We start from the raw sequence: 26,613 nt of genomic DNA on the forward strand, positions 1-26,613 counted from the left end.
TTTATTCAGTGATCCGTATGAAAGCTGTGTCATGCTCGTATTCCGGTCATCTTCTTCCCGAGTAGTTAGCCAGTTACGATTAGGCTCTCAATCTATGGGTAGCCGTTGCCACTGCGTGTGTGATCTCGTTGTCTTGTATACGCGTATGGGTTTAGGTGTGACAGATGCGCGTGAGGCTTTCACGAGTTAGGCGTGTTCTGCTCGAGAAGAGTAGTGACCTTCAGAGAAGACAAAAGTGAGAGGAGTCGCTGTTGCGACTAGAGAGAGAGTGTATGACACCCTCAATTCCCAACAGGCCCTAAGTTAAATATCTAACTTTAGTCAAATTTATAAAAGAATATAATAACATTTAAGATACTAAATTGTTTTCACTGAATCCACCATGGAATATTTTGATAGTTAATTCATTTGATATGGTAGATGTTACTATATTTTTCTATAAGCTTAAATTTGGCAAGTTTGACTGAAAATAAAGTCTAAGTGAATATAATTTAACAAAACAGGTTGATATGATTGATTGATTTATCCTAGAATTTAATTTTACTTGGATTTTAGGATTAAGGATCTTTGAAACACCTCCATTTTACTACTAATGTTTCGTTCAATGATTTCCCGCATGTGCACAATGACCTCCTCAATTTCTTGTCGTTTAGTTTTAATTTACGATATCTTTTGTATCATCGAGAACGAACTCTAAGATTTTCTGCCATGTGTCCTATTCTCTTCACATTTTAACATTACTTTTCTATATGTTTTGCTCAATTATATTTACTCTAAATTTTCGTAGTTTCTTCATATACGTGTCAAAGTTCGCACATTATTTGAAACCCTATTTTGTTCATTTATATTTATACTCCCTATGTCTCTTATTATAGGATTGTTTTATTTGAAACCCTATTTTGTTCATTTATATTTATACTCCCTATGTCTCTTCTTATAGGATTGTTTTACCTATGATTTGAAAATGTTTTAACTTAAACAAGAGTTGGGCAAAAATATATACACATATATAGTGCTCAGAAGTTCTATAAATAAACTCATTTTTCGTTGGGCTTTATTAGATACTTCAATTATGTAAAATTGGTACTATATTATAAAAAATGATGGTATACGTTTAGATGCTTTTCCTGATCTCATTTATTATATAATACAAAAACTAATTGGTTGAGTAATTTGGAAGTAGTGGTGATGTCTCAATGGAACTGCCTTTTATATGCTATGGACTCATTCACTTTGGAACATTTGTTCCAGTAATCCAGTTGGCCCGCCTGCTGGGCTTGCAACCTTTACCTGGTTACTCAGCGTGCCATGTGCGCGCATGAATAATATTTCATGGCGGGTGTGTATGCTAGGTGCCCCCCCCCCCACCCCCGGGCACACACACATGGAGGATTATTGGTAATTTTTTACGCCTACTATCAGATTGTCATAAACATCACATATGTAAAAGCAGAGCAAGTGTTATATAACGTACTCCCTCCATTCCAAATTATAGTTCGTTTTGACTTTAATGCATAGATATTATTATGCATTTAGACATAGGGTAGACATAGGATATATCTAAGTGCATAATAAAATTTATGAATCTAAAAAGACCAAAATAACCTAGGAGGAAGTATCTTTTTATCCATTATACCCAGTATCCACTCAGACATGTCAACTCACAATCATGTCTCTCGAGTATATATAAACTCATTCAACTTACATCTTACGGAAAAGTATAGAAACCTTCATACACATATGCTAAATTATTCATTAACATAAATGTTTGGAGCCATATTCTAGCGCCCTTATTCATCATTACAGTGGGCACATCATCGGACTTATTTATTGGTACTATCATACAAGGAATAAATATACAATGGAATATGTGTATCAAGTTACAAATTGTAGATCATTTTGACTTTACTAAATTTATAGATGGTCATATGCATCTGGATATATACTATATTAGATGCATATAAATATCTATGTACGACCTACAATTTGGGACGGAGGGTATTAGCACCACAGAGTGCAGAGCAATCTTGGTACGCTGCGCAAGGTGCAAGCGAGCTCGCTCACTTGCCATGGCCGCTGCCAGCGTAGGAGCCAGCCCGGGACCCAGCGTACGAGCCAGCACCAGAGCCGCCGCCATGCGGGCTAGCGCCGGACCCAGCATACGAGCCGGCGTCAGAGCCCGCATACGAGCCCGCTCCTCCGCCGTTGGAGCCTGCGTGCGAGCCAGCTCTGGAGCCCGTGTACGATCCCGCGCCGCCAGGCCCCGCATTCGAGCCGGCTCCTGACTCGGCGTACGAGCCTGCGCTGGATCCGGCCGGTGACGACCCCGCGCCGGACCATGACCCGGAGCCGGACCCTGATCCCGAACCAGAGCCGGAGCCTGAGTAGGACCCGGATCCTGACCCGGACGCAGAGCCGCCGCCACCACCGCCGCCGCCGACACCGATCCCTGAGCCGACGCCCACTCCGCCACCCGTGCCAACCCCAAGGCCGCCACCCGTGCCGACCCCCAGGCCGCCGCCCGTGCCGACTCCTAGCCCGCCAGAGCCGCCGCCGCCCGTGCCGACTCCTAGCCCGCCAGAGCCGCCGCCGCCGAGGCCGACGCCCAGGTCCTTCCGGGCAATGTGGCGGCACTCAGCCGCGAGAAGGAACGACGCGATCACCGCGACACTGAGGATGGCGACGGCCTTCGCGGAAGCCATAGCCATCGTTCCGTCCGTGCGTTCACGCCTGAGATCCAACTGCGCCTAAGACCTCCTCGGCTGCTCGCCAGAACAAGATCGACCAGCTCTAACGCGATTCTTCTCGATCTGCGGCGACTGCTGGGCTGCTGGCAGCTGGCGAGCTTCTTGCGTCTAACTCGATCTCTGCGAGAGCGAGACTGGGATCGATGCGGAAGATGGCGAGGTTGCGAGCCGTTATTTATAGGGCGCGGGTGGAAGAACACGACAGCACGCGACGCGGCTAGTGGGTTTGGAATGGTGGCGCGAGCTTGTGGCGTTGGCAGGCTGAAGCCATTGCAGTAGTGGAGCAACGCCATCGCGCAGATTGGCAGCCGTTCCGTGCGCCGCTCGACACGTGCGGCGTTCGAGCTCCGAGGTTGTCTTGGTTCATGCGGATAAGTTGTGTGGATGCTATAGTTGGCCATTTGGCACTAGCACTATGGGCCGTCCCAAGCACGACACGAAAAGGTACAGTCCAGGAACGGTCCGGCCCGTGACTCATAGTGCCAGTGCCTGGCACGGCACGGCCTTAGTGCCGTGCCTGGACCGCCATTTTGGCCCGTAGTGCCAGCACGGGCCCGGCACGTTTAATGGGCCAGCACGATAGCGGCTCGATTCCTCCCAGCCGTTGGATGCCATCAGGATGCACCAGCACCGTTAGATGAGCAGAGAGTGGCATATATAAAGAAATATGTGCCTGGAACCCTAACTAACTCTCCTCTCCTGCGCAGCTGCGCTCTCACTCTCGATCTCTCCCATCTCCCCGACGACCCGATCCTCCCTGCTTCTCTCCCGTGGCCGCCTGCGGGGGGCTGCCACTGCCGGAGCGTGGCCGCAGCTCCTTCCCTCCCTATCTAGCTCTCTCCCGTGGCCGCTCGCAGGGGGCCGTGCCTCCGGCGTGGCTGTCGGGAGGAGTGGAGGGGTCCCCGCTGCCACCGGGGTCCACCGCCGTCGGGAGGAGTGGAGGGCCCCCCGCCACCGTCGGGGTCCGCCGCCGTCGAGAGGCTGTCGGGAGGAGCGGAGGGCCCCCCGCCGCTGCTAGGGTCCGTCGCCGTTGGCCGCAGCCGGGAGGAGCAAAGCTGTGGAGGGGCGCGGGCACGATGGACTGTCGTGCCGGCACGGCACGGCTAATCGGCTTTAGGGTCGTGCCCGTGCCAAGATGTTGGCACGGCGGCACTAAGAGGCACGGCACTGCATAGTGCCGTGCCGTATAGTGCCATGCCGCGCCATGCCCGTGCCCGTGCCCGTGCCGTGCCGTGTCGCCCGGTTGGCCACCTATAGTGGAGGCTGGCTAGGCTAGTAATTAACGCTTGATTACATTAATTGGTCAGAAAGCCAATCAAGCTCGTGCCGATATGTATCGATGTAGCTGCTTTATTTAGCTGGGAGTGGATGATTGATTGACCGGCTAGTGGCTACTGCGACACGGCTGGCACTGGCAGCAATGGTCTAGCTCTGTGTGTGTCCCGGCCCACGCACATGGAACCAAGCAACGCACGTAGCACAGTCGACTTGGCCGGGCTGTAGCGTGTAGGTGACAACGCGGTACCCATTCTTGGGATGAATCTAGCATGGTTACAACGTAAAATTTTGTTGGTCTTCTTTAATTGTGTAAGTAATAAGGATCATTGAGCACCTAAGTTTACACCTTTTATTTTGTTCAAAGATTTTCCCGCGGGCGTAATGACTTATTAAATACCATGCATGCCGGGTTTGTACGCTAGTTGTACTAGTTTTACGATGAAAAAGTAATATAAACGATAGCTTAAAAACTAGACACAAAATTCATTATGGAGAACTCTAAGCTTTTTCTCCACGCCCTATTTCTACATTATCTAACATTTTATCATAGAATTTCCCCTATTTTTAATGATTTTTTGTTTGATTTATTTACTCTCTAAATGTTCTTATACTTTCTTAACTCCTGCATTCTATAGTTTGCTTGATATTTTATATAACTCCTATCTTGTTCACATACATATAAATGAATTTCATCCATTTCTTCTTCGGGGACATACCTATTTGGATATATGCAATAGTCAAAATATGTACGTTTTGACTAGTAGTTAGTTAAATTGCGGGCATGGTAATAATTTTTTAATTAAAATTATCAATATATTCATATGTTATAGATAGTTTAATAAAAAAATGTACTTTGTTACAATTGATGATATATTATAAAAATAAATAAGAGTTCAAATGCACTTTTAAAGAATCTTAAAAAGCAATAGAGGGATAAGTTGTAATTCAATCGACAAACTCCTAATTGGATCTATGGTTGTGATTTTCAATCATGTACTTAATCTTGGTTCACCAAATATAACTTATAAACGTTGTTCTAGATATTAAACTGTTTCTCTTTTCACTTAGTCACCATAGTGTCATTAAACTTTTTATTATTTATGAGATGACTCCCTCCATTCTCCGTTTTCTCCTTTTAAAAAAAACACCATATACGCACATCCTATCTTAAAAACAATTGTATATGACAAACTTGGTGCTAGACCAGATATTAGCGAAGTCATTAAAGGTGCCTTGCTCCCGTCGATTACCCAAGAACCACATAAATGCTAGCATCGTGCTAAGTCAACGATCCGAGCCCGATTCTAAAGGTTGTCGCCTCTTCAATATTTAGTCAGGGCATTCTAATTTCCGGACGACTGGTAGGAGCCCTCCTATCGGTCGATTCCCCGAGAGTCCCACCGTGGACCACTTTCGTGCAAACTTTTTGCAGATTCTTTTTAATAAACCTTTATATAATTTTTTCATTATAAAATTTTTGAAGCAGACTTTTTGCACGCAAAAAGGTTTTGAACAATTTTTTCAAAAAATTAAGAATTTTCAAAAAAAATATAGTACAAAAAATTTCAAAATTTTTTTGAAAACGTTTATCAACAAACATGAAAAACTTTTTGATAAAGATTTGCAAAAACTTTTGGAAACCTAATGTTTGAAACAAAATTCAGAAAAAAAATAAAAAATGAAGAACAAAAAATTCTAGAAAAATTACGAGCAAAAAAATCCAAAAAATCCCCATCGCAGGATCCGTCGGTCCTCACCGGGGCCCGTCGTGGCGGCGGCTTGCCTGGGAGCTCGCCCGCGGTCGACCGCTTGTCGGGGAGCTCTCTCGCGCCGCCACTCCTGCAGGCGACCACTCGCCAGGGAACTCGCCCACGCCGCTGCTCCATGGGCGGCCACTTGCCGGGAGCCAGCGCCGCTGCTCGCTGGGGTGCCTGCGCTCGCAATGCCGCTTCTGTGGGCGGCCGCTCGGCAGGGAGGCTGCGCTACTGCTCACCGGCCGCTCCTTGAGGAGCCATCGGTCCCATGGGATGCTCACCCCCGACTTTTCCTGGGAACAGGATGTAGGGGAAATGAAGAAGGGGAAAGAAAATAGGTGGGAAGAGGAAGGGAGGAAGAGATAAGTTTCACAGGGTCCATGCACATGCGACACAAGTGGGAGACATAGAATTGGCTGTTGGTTCCAGTTTTACTGGGCGACAGTAGATTCAGGTTTGCGAGTCGTACCTCTGGTAGGATAATACTACGCCAGAAAAACTTTGTGCCGGTGGTTAGAACAGGTTTGTGCTGGCAGGTATCACACCTACCAACAACCTTGGGCGAGCACAAATGTTGTCTGTGCTGGCGGGCTGTGCTGGTGGTGTGGTTACATCACCCACCAGCACAAATGGTTTCTGTGCTGGCGGGTGCTTATGCCGCCCGCTAAGAATATGTATTTTCTCATTCAATATATTATTTCCTGTGAATTATTATTTTTTATTTGCTATCAGTGTTTAGCCATCAAATTGAAATATGTATCTCCAACCACATAATAACAAACTTAAATAATAAATAATTCACGTTATTAAAAATTGCATCATACATAATATATAGCTCACATTTGTAAAAATTCAACATTTGGAATAGAGCTGTTCTTTGCCACGTTAATATTAAAACTACTACACCCATCTACGAAGATTTGTGCACTCGTCCGCCATCAACATGCCATCTTTATCGAAGAATGCTCCATCCTCATGACAAATCTCAGTAGGATGAACCTCGCAATGTCCGTAGAAATGCTGTCGATTTGTTTGTCTTTGATCTTGCTATAGTTACTGTCGATGGTAGGCATCCACAGGTATACAGTAAATGAAGATGAGGATGTATTAGCATTAGGAAGTTAGCACATGGCAGTATATTAGAGACTTACGTCTTCGGGGTTCATTCGGTACCTCCCATTATTTATGATGAACTCGCACACGTAATATCCGCATAGCACAGAGCCGGGAGGTTGCTTATGAAACTGCAAACAAATAGAAAAATGATGAGTTTTTATTAATGACAAGTCTACATTATATGAAAAAACCAAGTTTTTATATTCTTACAAATCTATGATATATTATTTTTATAGCTTTCATCCTTTTTGGATTGTGGACCCCCTTTTGTTTGAGGATATAAAGACAAGAGTTAGTAAAACATATAAGGTGCATAGAATGTCAACATGCATTTAATTACTGCCAAGGAATGTCTTACTTTTGTATAATGCCTATGAAATCCTTGTACCTATCTCTATGATAGCTGGCTGAGTCGAGGACAACTGCTTCTCCTAGCTTAGGTAAAATAATGATGCAAATCCACTAGTCTCTGTATTATATTAAAATAATTTATATTATAGACGGTATTAAATAGCACCTAGTATAAATATAGTAACTAAAACTAGCTTACTCAAAATCATAAGAGCCATGATATAATACTTGTGAGCCTTTTTCGTCATTACTTTTGCAATGTATACGGATACTTTGTGCTTTTGTTCTCTGTGGGCTTTTTTTATAGCATCTTTCTCCGCTTGTGTCTCTACTGCTTCTATTTGTGCTTCAATCATTTCCATCATTTTGAGCCTGTGCTCAGGCTCTCTTATTCGTGCTGGGTCAAGGTACGCTACCTTGAACCTAACGTGCGTCAATTCTTCTCCCTCCATTGCATCCTGCAGATTAGGTTGCTCAGGTACTTGAAAAAAATACGTATGTATTTAAAACTCATGTATGCAGTACATGTGGACTTACAAGCACCATACAGAAATGAGATTCACGTTGAGGTGTTGTCGATGGTAAAGTCTATGCAAATCCTCAAAATCGATCACATTCTGGTATGGGAGAATACCAAGGAAAACCTTAGTTGGGACATGCACGGCGATTGCTCGAATGCCTTGCTTCATTGCATTCATGATCCATCCATGCAGCTTATTCAGTTCTCATGGGCCCTCTAGCAGATCCCACTAATACAAGAATGGTTTACCATGCTCATAATCTATTAAGACATCATCCCACACAAAGAAATTGAGGTTTTGATTCTTTTCCTTTTGCTGAGAGGCGCTGCGAGTTATAGATTTTTCATCGGAAGATGAAACCTTCTTCTTCAATACATTTAAAAACTTGTCGACGTCTATTGATGGAGCCTTTTCATATATGCTGACCATACGAGGTACCGCTAGCCTCTTGGGAGGTGGAGATGCTAGTGAAGGTGATGTTGGATCATTAACATCTAAATCATCTACTCGTCCATCACCTCTAGTGATGATGTCCCATCGTCCTCATTGAGAGCTTCTAGGATAGGTGATAGCATTGGCTCCTCGTCCTCATTGTTAGCTCCTTGCACATGTGACAACATCGGCTGCTCCGTGTCAACATTTGAACTTGAAAGGGGTAGTTCTTGGCTCGGTCTTGAGGTTTCTGGTGATGCATTCATAACAATATCTCGATGATGCCATAGTATGTATTGATTCTTCGCATCACCGAGAACCTCAATCCCCTCATCAGTAGGGATATCTATCTCGCACGACTCATCCAACACCGTAACAACTTGCACCCAGGCATATTCTGGCAGGGTGTCTTTGGGAACACATGACCCGTTACTTCCATGCCGGTTGCGACCTCGCGAAACTTATTTTGTTTCCTTCCATAAGGTATAACCAACCTGCATGGTGTATCCACTTGTATGTTGTCAACGGGATACCTCACATTTTCAATGGAGCTAGCACTACTTGAAGAATCCTGTTTGGGCAAGTAGCATAGTTGGTTTTGCCTGTCGTTGACCATCGGATACTGTCGGGTCAGCCATCATTTGGCTCATTGCGTGGTTGGCCAAGAACTCTAAGAACTCCTGCTTGGCGATTTCTCTCATTTTCTCTTTAAGGTTTTTCTTATAACAGCCACACTTCCTGTAGCTTGCTTGGTCGTTGGGAAATGCTTTATCCCCAGGCAATGTTGATGACATCCCTCAAACATGCCCAGAGTGCTCCGCGGTTCCGATCGCGGTGGTTAGCTGATCTTTCTCCCTATCGGACCTGAAAAGACACTTCTTTTGCGCCTCAATGAGCAGTTCCAACCTCTCATAAATTAGCTCTATTGAGGGGTTTTTGAATTTAACCTTTCCGTTGGGTGTTACAGTTGGAATTCAAGCTAGTACCCAATTCCTTCTGCGCTCATCCAAGCCTGCAAACATATCCGGTAAACTAGCTCTCTTCCGTTCTTCTTCGTCTCTCCTCCATTTAGTGATCTTGGCAGCGTACCCTCCCACACCCAAGTGATGGGGGTTCTTGGCGGCTTTCGTAGCCTTCACGGTATTTTCTTCGCTCAGGGCTTTTGCTTCCGGCGTGTTCTTCTGTTGTTTGAACTCTTCGCATATTTCTGGAAGAATCGGCGGCTTTCATAGCCTTCGCGGTATTTTCTTTGCTCAAGGCTTTTGCTTCCGGCGTGTTCTTCTGTTGTTTTAACTCTTCTCATATTTCTGGAGGAATCTTACCGAAGTCATCCCTAGCATTCTTACTTTTTTGTACATATTCTTTATTAAGAGTAGACCTCCAATTCCTGAAACATATCCCAAGAAGGTCCTCGGCAATGTTTCATGCGAATTTCTCTTGACCTTCAGGAAAAGTGAACACTTCTTTCAATGTGGCCCACAATACATCCTTTAAAGTGGTAGGCACCTTCTTCCAATTACTAGTTGTGATCCAGGTCTGCAATTTATCCCTGAAAATAGCTTCACATATGTTCCGAAACCTAGCAGATATCCCCTCAGGTAATATGGGTTCACCTTTGGTGCCAAGCTTTTCTATTACGAGACTACCTTTTTCAGGGATCTGGTTTCGACTTCATTGCCCATGTTTCCTTTTTGGATTACTACTAGAAGCAGTAGTAGCCAAAGGTTGTGGTGTAGAGGCAGCTACCTCCTCTTCATGCAGAGTAGATGTTCTATAACGTCGTGAAGGGGAATGCACTGGGGATTGGTCATCGTTCTATAGAGAAAATAATAGTTGGAGTTTATCATATTCTTGTGAACAACAAATATATCACTAGCTAGTATATGAATGTGCATGCAGGTACCTGATGATCTGCGGTTGGATCGCTTTCAGGGTCATCTTCATCTGGACGCCTGCGAGACCTAGGTGGGCTTGGTTCGTACTCAGGTGGAGTAGAATACGATCCACAATCATCGTCAGAATCTGAATCCTCCAAGGAGGATTCAACATTGTTCTCATTGTTGTCCATCACTCTTAATATGCAAAACTGTAATACTTGCAATTAAAAGTTATTTATGGATTTATACATATCAACATCATCAATTTAAACATATATATTATTCATGAATTTATACATATCAATAAATATTAGTACACCAAACTTTTGCTATCACAATTTATAAATATTTATTATTTATGAATTTATGCATATCAATAAATATTTTTACACCAAACTTTTCCTATCACAATTTATACATATTAATTATTCATGAATTTATGCATATCAATAAATATTTGTACACCAAACTTTTCCTTTCACAATTTGTACATATTTATTATTCATGAAAATTGCAATCCATAAATATTTAAACACCAAATTTATTATTACATTTTCTTTTCTACAATAATTTGCAATCCAGTAATTATATTTGCATGAAAAAAATAAAAAAACAACTACTTGGGCTTGGGCAGAGGAAGACTTGCTTCGGCTCGGGGGGAGAGGAAGAGGCGCGGTGGCCTTTGGGAGGACCAGTGGCGGTCTCGGGGAGGACCGGCGGCAGCACGGGCTCAAGGACGAGCAGCGCCTCGAGGAGGACCGGCAGCACTAGGGGAGGCGGCATCGCGTCGGCGAGGAGCTACGGCGCACGGGGAGGCGCGGCAGCGTCGGGGAGGGGGTCGCAGCGGCACTCGTGGAGGAGGGCTGCAACGGCGCACGGGAGGAGGGTGGCAACACTTGTGGATGAGGGCCATCGTGGCGCACGGGGAGGGGGCTGCGTCGGCGCTCCGAGAGGCATGACGGTGCACGGGTGAGCAGCGGCAGTGTCAAGGAGGGTGGCAGTTCCAGCGCGAAAATTTGGCAGACTAACGACGTAGTGAAACTTTCACGCCAGGACTTAGAAAATTTGGTGCCTAGGTCGCACGTTATATAGGAGAGATCTGTACGGAGCCTTTACGCTAGTGGGCGACATTATATAATATTTTTTACATTCACTAAATAACATTTATGTTCAGGTGTAGAAATTTAAAACAATTTTGAACTTATTTAGCAAGTATTTAAATTGTTTCAAATTTGGTGAAAACTCTATGCTTGTGGGTGCTTAATGCCACCCGCCAGCACAGATCGTCTGTGCTAGCGGGCACTAATGTCACCTGCCAACACTAATGCCTTCCTACAAAGATAGTCCCAGCGTTGTGAACAGAAATCACGCTATCAGGCTGCCCGACACCGCCGCGGCCCCCGAGCGCCGCCTCCTCCCTACCGGGCCGCCTCCTTCCCCAAGCGGTGCCTTCTGCCTGAGCACCGCCTGCTTCCCACCGGGCCACCTCTCATCCCTGTCGGGCCTCCTTGTCCCCGTCGGGCTGCCTCCCCAAGCGCCACCTCATCCCCACCGAGCCACCTCCTTCCCCGAGCGGCACCTCCTCCCCGAGCACCGCCTGCTCCCTGCCGGGCCACCTCTTTTCCCCATCGTGCCTCCTCGTCCCCGTCGGGCCACCTCCCCGAGCGCTGCCTCCTCCCCGCTGAGCTGCCTCTCATCCCCACCAAGCCACCTCCTTCCCCGAGTGCCGCCTCCTCCACCCCGGGCCGCCTCCTCCCCGCCGGGCCGCCGGCGTCGGCCCGGCGCCTCCTCCCTGGCCGGTGGTTATTTTTTCTTCTTTTTTAAGTAAATTCATTAAGGAAAATGGATTGACTAGAAAAACCTTAAATATGTATTAGATTATTAAATTTGATGCTTATCTATTATCAATTTTAGGATAATATTGTTTCATTTTTATATTTTTGTACAATATATATCATTTTTGTGCTCATGGATATAATTGTTACCTTTTTCCTTTTTATTCCATGGAATTGCAACATGACAATAAATATATTATGATTAGTTATAACAATGTACATGAGATATAAACCAACAATTGTAAATTTCTTCCATTATTTTGGACAATCTTTTATTCTGAGCATTTCGTGAATTAATCAATTTTTGGCGTAATTATCATTGAAGTTGATGTTTGTGGAACCACCTATATCTTATCATAATTTATTTGGATAGTTTGGGCTAACTATGGCAAGTGGAAGTTCTTTTCCCCGTGGTGGTGGCGACCGTGGAGGTGGCCGTGGAGGTGGTAGGGGATAGTACATATTCGAGGACCCTCCCGCTAGTCGTGCAGGACTTCACTTCCCTAATGGCGCCATTGACTTGCTAACAGGTGATCGAAGGCACAGATCAATTCCTAACATAGTACTATTCTTTCCTTCTTTTAATTAATTTTTTTACTACACATGAATAAATTCTAAATTTACTTGCATACATTGTAGCTTATCAACCCTATTAGATGGCTCAAAGATATTGTCGAAGCTACAGGTGGTACTTCTCCTATAGTACAAACCGAGGTTGTTGGTGAACCTCATTTTAAAAGAGTACATCTCTCTTTTCAAGTACCTGTTCGAGATACAAATTTTACCTCGATGTCACCAAGAGAGGCTATCCCGATGGTTTCAATTGTCGTATTGGGTCAAGTAGCACCAAATGGGGTAACTTTTGAGAGGACCGTCGTGGAAGTCTGCCTAGAGTAGCTTAAGGATCATGGGTAATTTGTGCTAGACTTGTCATATTTTTAAATAAAGCAATTCGAAGAGGGAGAAGGCAATGTGATTGTGACTACTGATAGGTTTTGTCAGCTTAATCAACATGACATGGTATGGAACACTCTTTTATCATTCTTTTAACTTAAGCTATGTTACATATTTTAACTTTTATCATGTTATTAACATCTTTTAGGATATATTTGGTACTGCTATTGCGGCAGTGAGCTTTCGTGCGATTCTGGATCAAGTCTTGGATGTGTTTGGTTTAACCTACATGGGTGGAAACTTGATATTCACCAGAGATTGGAAGTTCTAGGCTCATCTCACTTTCTATAGGCCACATTAATTAACATCTCCATTGTTTGAGATTTATAGTAGTGTATGTGATCATCCATGTGAAGCAAAGGAGTGCACTCATCCGTGCTCTAACTTATTTTTGATGAAGTTCTAGGCTGGACGATTGGAGATCTTAACTATGTTCCATATCTTAGGAAGCGAGCCGGAGTATGAAATATGTAACATGCATGGTTGTACCCCTACCCTTTTCTTATGGATTTGAACTTTCTCTCTCTAGGACCTTTAAGTATTGATGTATAAAGTCGCACTATTATCAGAATTGGTTATATTGTATTGTGGTCTGGATGTACCCCTACCCTTTTCTTATGCTGGCAGTCAGTTACAAGATAATAAAGTCTAATCCACATTAATAAAGTCTTACAAGACAATTAATAAGTCTTACAACATAACTAATAAGAAATGTTAATTTATTCTTCAACGATTCTTCAAACACAGTCACTACGTAACCATGGCTCATGAATTTATCAATGCTTGCTTCAACACGCTTGATTCTTCGTTCATGGTCTTTGAACAGGTCCAATTCCTTATACTGATTGTAATCCTCAATGTCCACTACACCTTCAACTTCAATGATCCTTTGTTTTTTAGAGACAACAATATGCTTCTTTGCATTCATAGGGTCAGTTATGTAGAATACCTGTGTGACACGCTGAGCGAGTACCTATGGGTCATCTTTGTAACATACATTGGCTAGGTCTACAAGTGTCAACCTATAATTGTCATCTGTAATGCCATTCGGGTGTTTGACCCATTGGCACCAAAATAAGGGGATCCAAATATTCTGTACACAATCAAGTTTCCACATATCCTCTATAAAATTGTAGTAAGCTATGTTATGTTCGGATGTATCAATCGCCTCTATGCGAACACCACTATTTTGGTACGCCACACTTTTATTGTCCTTCGTGGTAGTATAAAATGTGTATCTATTAATTTCATATGCTTGTCATGAGGTGACATTGCTTGATGGGCCAGACACCAACCTGGTCAATGTTACTTCGTTTGTGAAATTTCCTTCAAATAGCTGCTCATGGTTCTTCAACTATGATGGGAAACAACACTTTTGCTCTTTGATGATCCAATCCTCCGAGCGACCATTACTTTCTCCATAGACCTCATTTAGGTGTTGCTCAATGAAGTGCTCCACTATTGCGAGCTGTTGTAGAACACTTGAATGTGCTTTGTCCAATTGCTGGTTGTCATTATCGATGAATCTTTTCATTCCAATTGTACCTCTCTCGGATAGTCTGCCCTCGTGTCAAGATTAAGGTAAACCAATAGCTCTCTTATATTTTATGTAATCTATGTAGCAATCAACACTCTCTTCTATATGGTAGCTCTCGATCATGCTACCCTCTGAAAAGGCCTTGTTTCTCATGTATCCATTGGGAGTCGATATGAACCGTTCATATGTCCACATCTGTTGGAACTACATAGGCCCTAGTTCAGTTATTTGCTAGATCATGTGGACAATGAGATGTTCCATGATATCAAAAAAGGAACGAGGAAAGCACATCTCGAGCTAGGCCTGAGTTTCTGACACAAACAGCTGAAGCCTAGCCAACTCGACACAATCGATCACTTTCTACAAAATCACATTGAAGAAGTAACACATCCGTGTGATAACCATCTTTACGAATACTGGTTTGATAGCCCGGATCACAATAGCAAGAAAAAATGTGATCATCACATGGCAATCATGAGAGTTATAGCCGGCAAGTGCCATGTCCTTCAATGAGACTAATGGCCGGATGTTGTATGAGAATTCGGCCGACACTTTCAACCCGTGCAAGTACTTGCACATAGCCAATCTCTCATCTGGTGTTAAGTTGTAGCTAGCCGGGGGAAGGTATTGCTTACCATTAGGAAGTTCTTGCAGGTGGAGCTCTGGCCTGATTTGAAGGTCAACCAGATCCGTACGTGATTTTAGTCCATCCTTTGCCTTACCTGATAAGCCCAAGAATCCAATGGTGCTATCGAACATATTTTTCTGATGATGCATCCCATCAATGGCATGGCGCACCGCCAGCTCTCGCAAGTATGGCAAATACTTAAAGAAGATAGATTTCTTCTTAAATGACACGTCTATGACATCTGTAGTGTCAGCCTGCTTCCTTCCCTTTTCGAATTATCAGCACGACCTAATGACATTTGACCTTCTCGCACATTTCAAATACTATTTTACCCATAGCCAGTTTTGGAGCAAAATCATTCTCATTGGTGCCATCAAAAAGACCCTTCATCCTGCGATATTTGTGCATCTTCAATAAGAACGCCTGTGCCACATGAACACTGTCTTCATAGATCCCTTAAGGTACACATATGATGTTCCATCCAAGAAAACTACGCTTGTTGTCTTACCTTTTACCTTACGTGTCAGGGCAAATAGGGCAGGATAATCATTGATGATAACAAAGATAATGGCCCTTAGTGTGAAGTGCTTCTGTCTGTACTCATCCCACATCCGAACCCCATCTTCCCAAAGCTTCTGCATATCTTTCATCAATGTCACAAGGAAAATATATATGTCAATGCCAAGTTGCTTCAGACCTTGTTTGAGAATGGTTAGCAAAAGTAACTTTCTCTTGTAACATAGCCTCGGGGGAAGGTTGTATATGGTCATCAGCACTGGCCATGTGTTGTGCGTGCTGCTTCTTTCACCAAACGGATTCATGTCGTCTATACTCAACGCGAACCGTACATTCCTTTTTCCCTCTGAAAACTCTGGATGATTGACATCGAAGGTCCTCCACTAGCGAGCATCAGGAGGATGTCACAGCTTTCCGTCAGCCTTTACTGGACGATCAGCATGCCAAGTCATCATTTCAGTGATCTTTGGGTTTGAGAACAAACGCTTGAGATGGTCCACCACAGGCAAGTACTACATCACCAAGGCAGGGACTCTACGCTAAGTCATCGTGTCAGTACCTATACAGGACTCGTCCACCACTTGAGCACCAGCACTTTTCTTTGCACCCTTCTTCCTCTTATTCCCGATCGAGGAACCGGTACGGTCCTCACACTTTTGTAACAGCTAGCATCGCAATTTGGACACTTTTCCAATGCTACTTACTCACCGTGGTACAATATGCAGTGGTTCCTGCACGTGTGTATTCTTTGCACACACATCTTCAATGGATTGATAATCTTCTTTGCTTCATATGTGTTTTTAGCACAAAGTTAGACTTCGGGAGTAACTTGCCCAGCAGAGTAAGGAGATCATTGAAACTATTGTCTAACCAATCGAATTTAGCCTTCAGAATCAGAAGATGAAAGGACAAAACGCAACATTGTCCACTCCTTCCCACATCCCTCATACATACGGTCCTTTGCTACCTTCTTGATTGTCTCAAAATTCTCTAACCCTTTAGCACTCCCTAGCAACACTTCCGGTTCAATGTGGCACAACATGTCCTTCATATCAACATCACGTTCCTCATCCACCTGTGGTTCCACACGCGCATCTGTTTGATCACTATTTTGATCTCCATGGTCATAATCATCATTCATCATAACATGATCATTTTCGTTTGCATCATCACCACCCACTTCATCAGAGCTAGTATCGATGTCTGTCTTGTTGAAATTACCTCCTACCTCACCATGGTGGGACCAAATTGTGTATCCATCCACAAAACCTCGCTTTATCAAATGCCTCTTGATGACATCAGTATCGTCCCATACAATATTGTTGCTACAGTCAAAACACGGACAACGTATTTCCTTTGTTTTGCAAATACGAGTGTGTTTCTCCATAGCATGCACAAACTTTGATACCTCTGGCATGAATGTATGCGAATATCTCCGTATGCATATATCCATGCTCTATGATCCATCTTTAACAACCTACGACAACAATTCTATGTTATATTAACTAATTTAATGAGCTATGGGTCGCAATTCTATAAACTCAATTAAATTATGGATGTAGTAACGTACGAAGAAATATAATTAAAAATAGTTCTATATTTCCTAAATGAAACTCAATTAAACCATGGATATAATAATTAATAAGTAGAAGCAAAAAAATTAAACTCAATTATATATTAAATTCAATCAAACTCATTAATTAAAATTATGGATGTAATAATTAATAAGTAGGAAAAATATAATCAAACTCAGTTCTATATTACATTAAAATGACAAACATAGCATTGTAAATGGTTATAATGACCATAAAATTTTATTTAAAAAATAATTCATCTCAAGTTATTTTCTCTCTTTTCCCTCCTTTCTCTTCTCGGTCTAGATCTACATCTAGATGACAATCTAATGAAGCTAGAAATGATGGATAGAAGTTGTATAGCCACCTCTTCCAAAGAAAACAAGAGCAAAAACTTCCCCTTAGATTTGGTATTTTTGGAGCTTTTCCCGAGCTCCTCTCGGGCAAGCTCCAAAGAAAGGTTGGCTGGGGAAGAAGCTATTCGCGATTTTATCTAGGCGGTATTTGTGCTGGCGTATTCTATGCTAGCAGGCACTAGCCCGGCTCCGGTCACCTTTGTGCTGACGGGTGCTAATTCCGCCTGCCAGCACGCTAATTTCGACGTGCCAGCACAAATCGTTTATAGCGTAGTGTAATTCACTTTAGCATCTCATGGAATGATATAAGAAGGTATAGAAACCTTCATACATGATGAATTCCATTCATATATAGATGTTATGCAATAGATGTTATGCATCGATGGCATGCACTACGTACTTATTCATAGTTCGGCACATCTAAAAACTTATTCTTGAGTACTCTCGTACAAGGAATACGATGCCACAAATACATGTAGCAAGCTTCTCCTAGGTCTTAATTTTTCTTAGCACATACATATGAGTGTATATGAGTGTAGACTGTAGAGCAATATAGTCTTGGCACGCCGCATGCAAGCTGCTCACTTGCCATGGCCGCTGCCAGCGTAGGAGCCGGCTCTGGACCCCGCGTACGAGCCAGCACCGGAGCTCCCGTGTGGGCCGGCTCCGGAGCCCGCGTACGAGCCAGCTTCGGAGCCCGCGCCGGATCCTCCATCACCGGCGTTAGAGCCAGCGTACGAGCCGGCCCTCGAGCCAGCGCTCGAGCCTCCTCCACCAGACCCCGCGTTAGAACCGGCTCCCGACTCGGCGTATGAACCGGCACCGGACCCGGCCGATGACCCTGCACCACCGGACCCCGACCCAGAGCCGGAGCCAGAGTAGGAACCAGAGCCAGACCCGGAGCCCGAGCCAGAGTCGCCGCCGCCGCCGACGCCAATGCCAACCCCTGAGCCGGCTCCCACGTCGCCACCCGCGCCGACCCCCAGGCCGCCGCCCGTGCCGACACCGACCCCGCCGGTGCCGCCGCCGCCGAGGCCGACGCCCAGGTCCTTCCGGGCAGCAATGTGGCGGCTCTCAGCCGCGAGAAGGCACGACGCGATCACCGCGGCGCCGAGGACGACGACGGCCGCCTTCGCGTGCGCCATCGTGGCTCCGTGCGCGCATGCCATGGGATCGAACCGCGCCCTCAGGCGCTGTGTTTACCTGGATTGCGCCGGAGCCAAGAACTCCTGCGCGTTTGTTCTCGGTGGCGACCGGCGAGCTAGCTTCTTTTTTGCGTCTAGTTAAGTGTGCGATGGTTGCGGAGATGGCGGGGTTGCGAGCCGGTAGAAATTTATAGGCGCGGGTGGAGGACACGGCAACGCGGCGTGGCTAGTGGGGTATGCGTTGGTGGCGCGAGCTGGTGGCGTAGGCCGGCGAGGTCGCAGCTGTAGTGGAACTGCGGATGCACGGTGGCCAGCTGTGTGCCTAATTACGTTTGATTGTGGTTTAATTTGGAGATTGGAAAGTTGGAGAAAGTTGAATTAATCTAGCTCGTGTTCGTGCGTGGATAATTTATATCTGCATTATCTGGATGCAATATTTGACTGATTTGTTAGTGCAAGATCGCTTGCGGAAGTGGTGTGTGGTGTCATGCCAGTGCACGTCATTTTCTGTTGTCAACCATGCAGCGTTGCAGGAGTGCCTTTGGTCGTTGGTCGGAACTCTTCGGTTTCACTTATGTGGGCCTTCAGGCCGCACGGAGCATGCGAGCGGATTGGGCTCAGTTTATAACTCTTTGCATCTGCACTTTAGTACTTTACAGGGATCACCCACATTCTCTTTGCGCACGTTTTTTTTTTGAAAAAATAGCATTTGCACACTGAATTTCAAGGGGTCTCTGAACTTTGGTGCCTCACCCGGCCTGCGGGCCTGCCGAGCAAGCATGTCCATGTCTTCCCGTTTGAGCTGGTCTGTTGGATGCTATGGAAACGCAAAAACCCATAAATGAAGTGGTCTAAAAATATTAAAAATTCATAACTATGATTCAGCATTTTTTTAGTCCGCTTTAATTAGGTCCATGCTTGAACTGTTTCAGTTTGCTGTTCCAGCATTTTGTTAGTCCTCTTTAGGTCCATGCTTGACCTGAACATACACAGTTCCGTTTCAGTCCGATTCAGGCAAGGTTTGCCCAATGCAAATATAATGTCACAATGGTCAACTTTGTGCTTGCAAAAAAAAGGTCAACTTTGATCTTGACTCATGCTTGGTCATGAATTCTTGCTGAATTCCACTGTAACATTGTTATTGTTCAGTTCTGTTCGGCGTAGCCACTTGGAACTATTGATTTCTTTTTAGTTTGATATGGCCACCGTTCGCCGAGCGGGGTTTTCAATTTTGGGCACACCGCACGCCCTTTCAAGTTTGAAGGGAGAAGCGAACGCGCTTTGTAGCACGATGGTGTCCCCTCCCGGTGGTGAGCCCACTCGCCCGAGTTCGATCCCCTACGAGAACGGTTTAAATGTTGCACCAGGATTTATTTTCAAACTTAATTCTGCATATCCTAACTTAATTCTGCAGGTTATGGGGTGTATAGTTTGTAGGATGTGTGTGGACTTCTTATTGTTGGGTGCTCTTTCTTTCTCCACTTGGCAATTGTCAACGCATTGCATTGCTTATCCGGCTCGATGTTACACGTGCGTGTGCGCATAAGATAAGATTAAGAGCAGGTAGGTAAAGATAGCATGTGATGGGTAAGAAATCACTCATCTGTCCATGAAGAAACAGATGCATCGACGTATCAGGATTGCTACATGTTAACTTTGACGTGGAGATGAGAAAAGAGAAGATATAGGCAGAGTGCATGGTTATTCCAAATTTCCAATTAGTCAAATTGAGATGTAGGTACCAACCGGTATTTTGGTGGTCTTGAGAAGAGCCCTACATATGGCACGAAAAACAAATGACGAGTAGAATACAACGGGGAGCCGAGGATTAGTGATATAGAAATATAATATTTATGCAAAAAAACCCAACGTAGATGATAATTTTGTGTAGAAATACCCAAGTGATCGAATCATTGATTCTATAGGGTGCACATGAAACTCCTTCACGTCGATTTAATTAGGTAAGCTAACAACAATGGCAACGTAATTGGAGCTAGGGACCATGCCTGGATTACATAATGTACACTAGAATATAGCAGAAAGATGCTGAGCGCGCCACAAACTATTTGTCAGGTACATTAGAAAGGTTACAACAAATAATGTAACAGTATGTGTTGGAATAAGGATAATCTTACAAAAGTTATTTTATGAAAAAAAAGGACCTATAGAAGTCCTAAAATTGTAGTTTTTGAAAAAAAATGTCACAGCCGTGAATGTATGAAGAAGTATGTTTCACTTAAAAGGGAAAATGCATAAAGAACAAAACGAACAACAACTCATAGTAATAATTCAATTTTAAATTTAGTATAATTATTGCATTGTTAGCAAAAACAAATCTACTCCTCAAATATATATTTGTGAAAGTAATTTAAAACCTATAATTATTGAATAACAAATTAGTGTGGAGCGATGCTAGCAATTAGCGCGGGACATCTTGCTAGTTTGATGCATGTGTTCTTGTATCCAGCCGAAACCCTATACTATTTCCACGTGAATATCATCGTTGTATTCTTCAAAGAACCCTAACGATCAACCATATATCCATAAATGAATAAATGAGGTAAAGCACCTTTTGCTTGCATCACAATTAGACATAACACGATCTATACTTAACGCGCAACTGAAGCTAGTACCAAGTTAATTAATTTGTTCTAAACATAGTAAATTTTAAAATTGAAATGAAGCGAACCATTCCAAATTGGAGTGCGGGACTGAGTCAACAGTCAGAACGGGAACACCTCGCCCGCGACGAACTGGTGTCAGTCCATTCCAAACAAGCGCCTACTGAGCTAGAAGAAAGTCCGAACTCCTGAACTCCCAACCATAACGACAAAACGGAGGCAATACACAATCGCCGTCGAACCGCGCACAAGCGGTAGCACCAGACCAGTGACCAGCGCGCGCCGCCCCGCAAGCTTGGTCGGAGCCTTTGACCACCGCGCGGCGCCCGACATGGCCGCCGCCGCCGCCGAGCAAGCCGCCTCCGGTTCCACCACCGGTGGGCCGCACGTGCTGGTCGTTCCGTACCCCGCGCAGGGCCACATGCAGCCGCTCCTCCACCTCGCCTCGCTCCTCGCCGCGCGGGGCCTCCGCCTCACCGTCGTCGCCACGCCCGCCACGGTCTACCTCCTCGCGCCGCTCCTCGCCGCGCACCCTTCCTCGGTGCGGCCGCTCACCTTCCCGTCCGCCGCTGACCACGACACCTCGGGCCCGACCTCCGTCGGCGCCGACTTCCACGCGCACGCCGCCGCGCTCCGCGCCCCCCTCGGCGAGTGGCTGCGGTCCCGGGCCCGTTCAGACTCCGGCGACGGGGAAGGAACCGGCCGCGTCGTGGCGGTGATCTCGGACTTCTTCTGCGCGTGGACGCAGCCGCTCGCGGCGGAGGTGGGCGTGCCGCGGCTGGTGTTCGCGCCGTCCGGCGTGCTCGCCACCGCCGCCACGCACTCGCTGTTCCGGCGGATGCCGAGGGCACCGGAAGGCGACGCGGGCCGCGGGTACGCAGTCTCGTTCCCGGCTCTGCCCGGCGCGCCGGCGTTCCCGTGGCGGCAGATCTCGCGGATGTACAGGAGCTACGTGGAGGGCGGCGCCGGCGGCAGCAGCGACGAGCACGCCGAGGCGATCAAGGACAACTTCCTCTGGAACCTGGAGAGCGCGGCGTTCGTGTGCAACACCTGCCACCCTCTCGAGGGGAAGTACCTGGACGCGCAGCCGCTCGAGGACCTGGCCGGCAAGCGCGTCTGGGCGGTGGGACCGGTGGCGCCGCCGCCGGATAGCACAGGCGAACACGACCCCGGCACCGCCAGCGACGTCACCGCGTGGCTCGACGCGTTCCCGGACTCGTCGGTGGCGTACGTGAGCTTCGGGACCATGATGGTGCCGCCGCCGGCGCACGCGGCGGCGCTGGCGTCCGCGCTGGAGCGGAGTGGCACGCCGTTTGTGTGGGCTTCCGCGACGACCAAGCTCCCGGACCGGTTCGAGGAGCGGGCGGCCGCCGCCGGCACGGGGCTGGTGCTCCGCGGATGGGCGCCGCAGGTGGCCGCGCTCCGGCACCGCGCCGTCGGCTGCTTCGTGACGCACTGCGGGTGGAACTCGGTGATGGAATCCGCGGCGGCCGGGGTGCCGATGCTGGCGTGGCCGATGGCCGCCGACCAGTTCTTCAACGCGCGGCTGGCCGTGGAGGAGGCGCGCGTGGCCGTGGCCGCGAGCTGGGGCGGGTTCGGCGGCGTCCCGGACGCGGAGGACCTCGCGCGCGCGTTGTCCGAGGTCGTCGGAGAGGCCGGTGCCGGCGTGAGGGCGCGCGCCAAGGAGCTCGCTGTGATGCTGGAGGAGGCGGTGGGCGAAGGCGGCAGCACGCGGCGGGAGCTGGATGGGCTGGTGCAGGAGCTAAGGGAACTTGGAAGCGGGAGATAAGACTAGGAACCGTGATCGTCGATCGAGGGAGCTTCAAAAGAAATAAGAACTTCAGCAAAAAAATTTTACTCAAGATAGCTGAATCATGTTCCACATGTTTTTGTGTACCCTGGTGCTTCATTTCTGTTCGGTTCAACTTAATTATTCGGAATACATGCAAATCCTCAATGCCTTGATGATCGTTTGACTTGCTCTGGATGCATATTTTGTACTCATTTGGTGGTTGTTTGTATTGAACTCAATATTCAGAACATATACAGCAGTACATGTATTATCTGCTTATTCTCTAGTTTTGCTGAAACATGTTTGAGCTTTTCAATGAATACAAACAGAGGACAAAATCAGCAGGTCTTGTCCTTGCCATCACGTTTACACTGAATATCGCTTCCCTCTCTGCTAGATCGTTCTCTGTATGAGCCTCTAACCGTAAGTGATTCATTCATTCATGTCACGAATCTAGGATCCTTTCGTACAGCCTAAATTAACTGAAATTGCATTGCAAGAATCTGAGTACAGTGAATGAAAGCCTTATTGCTGATACGCATAGAATTCTCGAACCAAATTGAGGTGCTTAAGAGTCTCAGATCTTCTTGGTCGCTGGATCGCTAGTGAGCTCGTTTGGTGGTTGTTTGTATCAAACTCAGTGTTCAGAGCACCTCTATATATAACTGTTAACCATGCTTCCGTTAGTCTCTGCTCATTCTTTTGTTTTTTGCTCAAACCTGCTTCAACTTTTAATGGAATGCAAACAGATGATACGATCAGCACTTCAGCAGACTTCGTCCTGGCCATCGCGTTTACACTGGATGTACCATCGCTCTGCTAGATCACTCGATGAAGATTGTGTACTTGGATCAATATGTGTCCACAAGTTTATTCCATGCCATTGCCTAAAACAACTGAAATCGCTTTGCAAGAATCTAAGAAATCCTTATTGCTAATACCCATGGTTCGCTCGAATCAAATTGAGGTGATTAAGGGCCTGTTTGGCAACCACCTATTAAAGTTTAACACCCGTCACATCGGATGTTTGGATGCTAATTAGGAGTATTAAATATAGGCTAATTATAAAACTAATTGCACAGATGGAGTATAATTCGCGAGACGAATCTATTAAGCCTAATTAGTCCATGATTTGACAATGTGGTGCTACAGTAACCATTTGCTAATGATGGATTAATTAGGCTTAATAGATTTATCTCGCGAATTAACACAGGGTTCTGCAATTAGTTTTATAATTAGCTCATGTTTAGTTCTCCTAATTAGCATCCGAACATCCGATGTGACACTGTTAAAATTTAACACCTCGTATCCAAACACCCCCTAAGAGTCTGAGATCGTCTTGGTTGCTCGATCGGTCACGAGCTCGCGCAGCTCCCGCACCAGCTCGTCCACCTCCCGCCACGAGTCGCCGCCTTCGCGCACCGCCGCCGCTGCCTCCACGGCGAGCTCCTTCGCCCGCGCCACCACGTCGCCCCGCTGCCGGCCACCGTTCCCGCAGACGGTCGCGTCCAGCACCCGCGCGACCTCGTCCGCGGCCGGCGCGACCTTGAGCCCGCCCCAGCTCACGGGCACAACGGCGCCCAGCTCGTCCACGAGCAGCCGCGCGCTCACGAACTGGTCCGCCGTCATCGGCCAAGTCAGCATCGCCACCCCGGCGGCCGCGGCCTCCAGCTCCTAGTTCCACCCGCAGTGCGTCACGAACCACCCCACCGCCCGGTGCCGCAGCGCCGCCACCTGCGGCGCCCACCCCCGGATCACCCTGCCCCTGCCGCCCGCCACCGCCGCCGCCGCGACGCGCTCCTCGAACCCGTCCGGGAGCGGCGCCGTCGTCCCGGCCGCCCACACGAACGCCACCCCGGTGTGCTCCAACGCGTTGGCCAGCGCCGCCGCGTGGGGCGGCTACAGCGCCGCCATTGCTCCCGAAGCTGATGTACACGACGGAGCCGTCCTCGGCGAACCCGTCGAGCCAGGCGCACAGGTCGGCCGCGGACACGGCGGTCTCCCCGCCGCGGCCGCCCGCGGCGTCGGGCCCCGGCGCCAGCGGCCCGACCGCGTACACGCGCCTGAGGCCCAGATCCGCAAGCGGCGCGCCGAGGTAGCGCTCCTCGAGCCGCCGGAACGTGTTGGACACGAACGCCGAGGCCTCCAGGTTCCAGAGGAAGTTGCGGCGCACCCCCTCGGAGACCTCGTCGCCCTCCCTGTACGTCCGGTGCTGGCGCCACGAGTACGCCGGGTCGCCGGGGAGATCCGGGAAGCCGATGAGGCCCTCGTCGTCGGTCTCGTCCTCGGGCCTCGGCGCCCGGTGGAACAGCGAGTGGAGCACGGCGGAGCCGTACACTCCGGACGGCGAGAACACGATGCCCGGGATGCCTAGCTCGGCAGCCAGCGGCTGCGCCCACCCGCAGGAGTGGTCGGCGAGTATGGCGACCACGCGGTCCTCCGGGGTGCCTGACCGCTCGCGGACCCAGGAGCCGAGCGGGCCGCGGAGCCCGGCGAAGGCGACGATGAGCGCGGCGAAGAGCGTGGGCGGCGCGTCCCTGGCGCACTCGACGCCCGCGGGGAGGGCCGGGTGGGAGGGGAACGGGAGGACGAGCGCGCGGACGGTGTCGCGGTGCGCGGCCAGGAGCGGGGCAGTGGCGGGCGTGGCGACGACGGTGACGCGGACGCCGCGGGACGCCAGGAAAACGGCGCGAGGAGCGGGGAGTTTGTGGGCCGTCCCCACCCAATTTTTTCGGTCGAAGAACGGGATCATGTGGCCCTGCGCCGGGTATGGGACAATCGGGAAGTGCATCTAGGCTCATAAGTGGGTTTTGATAAATTAATGATAAAATAAATAAAGGACTAACTTATTTGCTTAAGATTGTGAGCAGGATTTTATTATCATTTATAATGTGATATTGTCTCATAAGTTGAATGTGTATTATATGGCTCATAATGAAGATAGCAAGCAAATATATGATCCCCATGATGCAAACGTATGATCAATGACAATCAAGAGTAAAGTTAAATTGGGGATATGTTATGATGATTGATTTATAAGCCTTCAAATCGTGTGATAGCTTGATTGACAAGTAAAAGGATCATTGACTAAAGAATAGTAAGATTTACAAATGGACATTGCAAAACTTTGTGTACATGATATATATAGAGACTGGGCTTATGGGTTACGTATTGGTCTCAATTATTGGAAGCTTTAAATTCATGAGATATTTTATTATCAATCAAGAATAAGCATTTGCAGAGGATTTCGAATGGGAATTCATTATTGATGTCAAAAATAAAACTAAACTCAAAGTGGAAAGAATAGGTGAAGAAATCAAGTGAGATACTAGAGCGAGGGACTAAGCAAGCTTGGGTTAAGCGACGGCTTGGACCATGTGCATTTTGCTAAGGTGAAGTGGCTAGTATCCGGAGGGTTTCGAAGTATCATATCTAAACCTTATCGAGGGAGGCAATGCAATGCATCTAATCTATTACGGTTGATAAAATGGAGTGACTTAAGGATTGGAGAAGGTGACTTTGATCATATATGATGAAAAATCCTAAGTCACTAGTTCAAGGATGGTGTGCTCAAGAGAA

General features: G+C 47.0%; 3 protein-coding genes and 1 pseudogene across 3 annotated transcripts; 1 reads left to right on the plus strand and 3 right to left on the minus strand.

Moving 5' to 3' along the window:
• Positions 1-2,060: 2,060 nt before the first annotated feature.
• Positions 2,061-2,708, minus strand: LOC101752910 (ctenidin-3-like). The gene has a single exon (XM_004974691.1). The coding sequence runs from the start codon at positions 2,706-2,708 to the stop codon at positions 2,061-2,063; it is 648 nt and encodes a 215-aa protein (XP_004974748.1).
• A 15,349-nt stretch (positions 2,709-18,057) lies between these two features.
• Positions 18,058-18,621, minus strand: LOC101753319 (glycine-rich cell wall structural protein 1.0-like). The gene has a single exon (XM_004974692.1). The coding sequence runs from the start codon at positions 18,619-18,621 to the stop codon at positions 18,058-18,060; it is 564 nt and encodes a 187-aa protein (XP_004974749.1).
• A 2,791-nt stretch (positions 18,622-21,412) lies between these two features.
• On the plus strand, positions 21,413-23,207 carry LOC101753730 (UDP-glycosyltransferase 89B2). Its single transcript, XM_004974693.3, has one exon. The coding sequence runs from the start codon at positions 21,574-21,576 to the stop codon at positions 23,029-23,031; it is 1,458 nt and encodes a 485-aa protein (XP_004974750.1). The 5' UTR covers positions 21,413-21,573; the 3' UTR covers positions 23,032-23,207.
• A 1,147-nt stretch (positions 23,208-24,354) lies between these two features.
• Positions 24,355-25,825, minus strand: LOC101754134 (annotated as a pseudogene).
• Between the last annotated feature and the right edge of the window lie 788 nt (positions 25,826-26,613).

This window comes from Setaria italica, chromosome VI (assembly GCF_000263155.2).
Source record: "Setaria italica strain Yugu1 chromosome VI, Setaria_italica_v2.0, whole genome shotgun sequence".
Classification (NCBI taxonomy): Eukaryota; Viridiplantae; Streptophyta; class Magnoliopsida; order Poales; family Poaceae; genus Setaria; species Setaria italica.

Bases quoted from the DNA above. Each gene is read 5' to 3' on its own strand.
- LOC101753319 (XM_004974692.1), bottom strand. From the start codon at position 18,621: ATGGCGCACGCGAAGGCGGCCGTCGTCGTCCTCGGCGCCGCGGTGATC.
- LOC101753730 (XM_004974693.3), top strand. From the start codon at position 21,574: ATGGCCGCCGCCGCCGCCGAGCAAGCCGCCTCCGGTTCCACCACCGGT.
- LOC101752910 (XM_004974691.1), bottom strand. From the start codon at position 2,708: ATGGCTATGGCTTCCGCGAAGGCCGTCGCCATCCTCAGTGTCGCGGTG.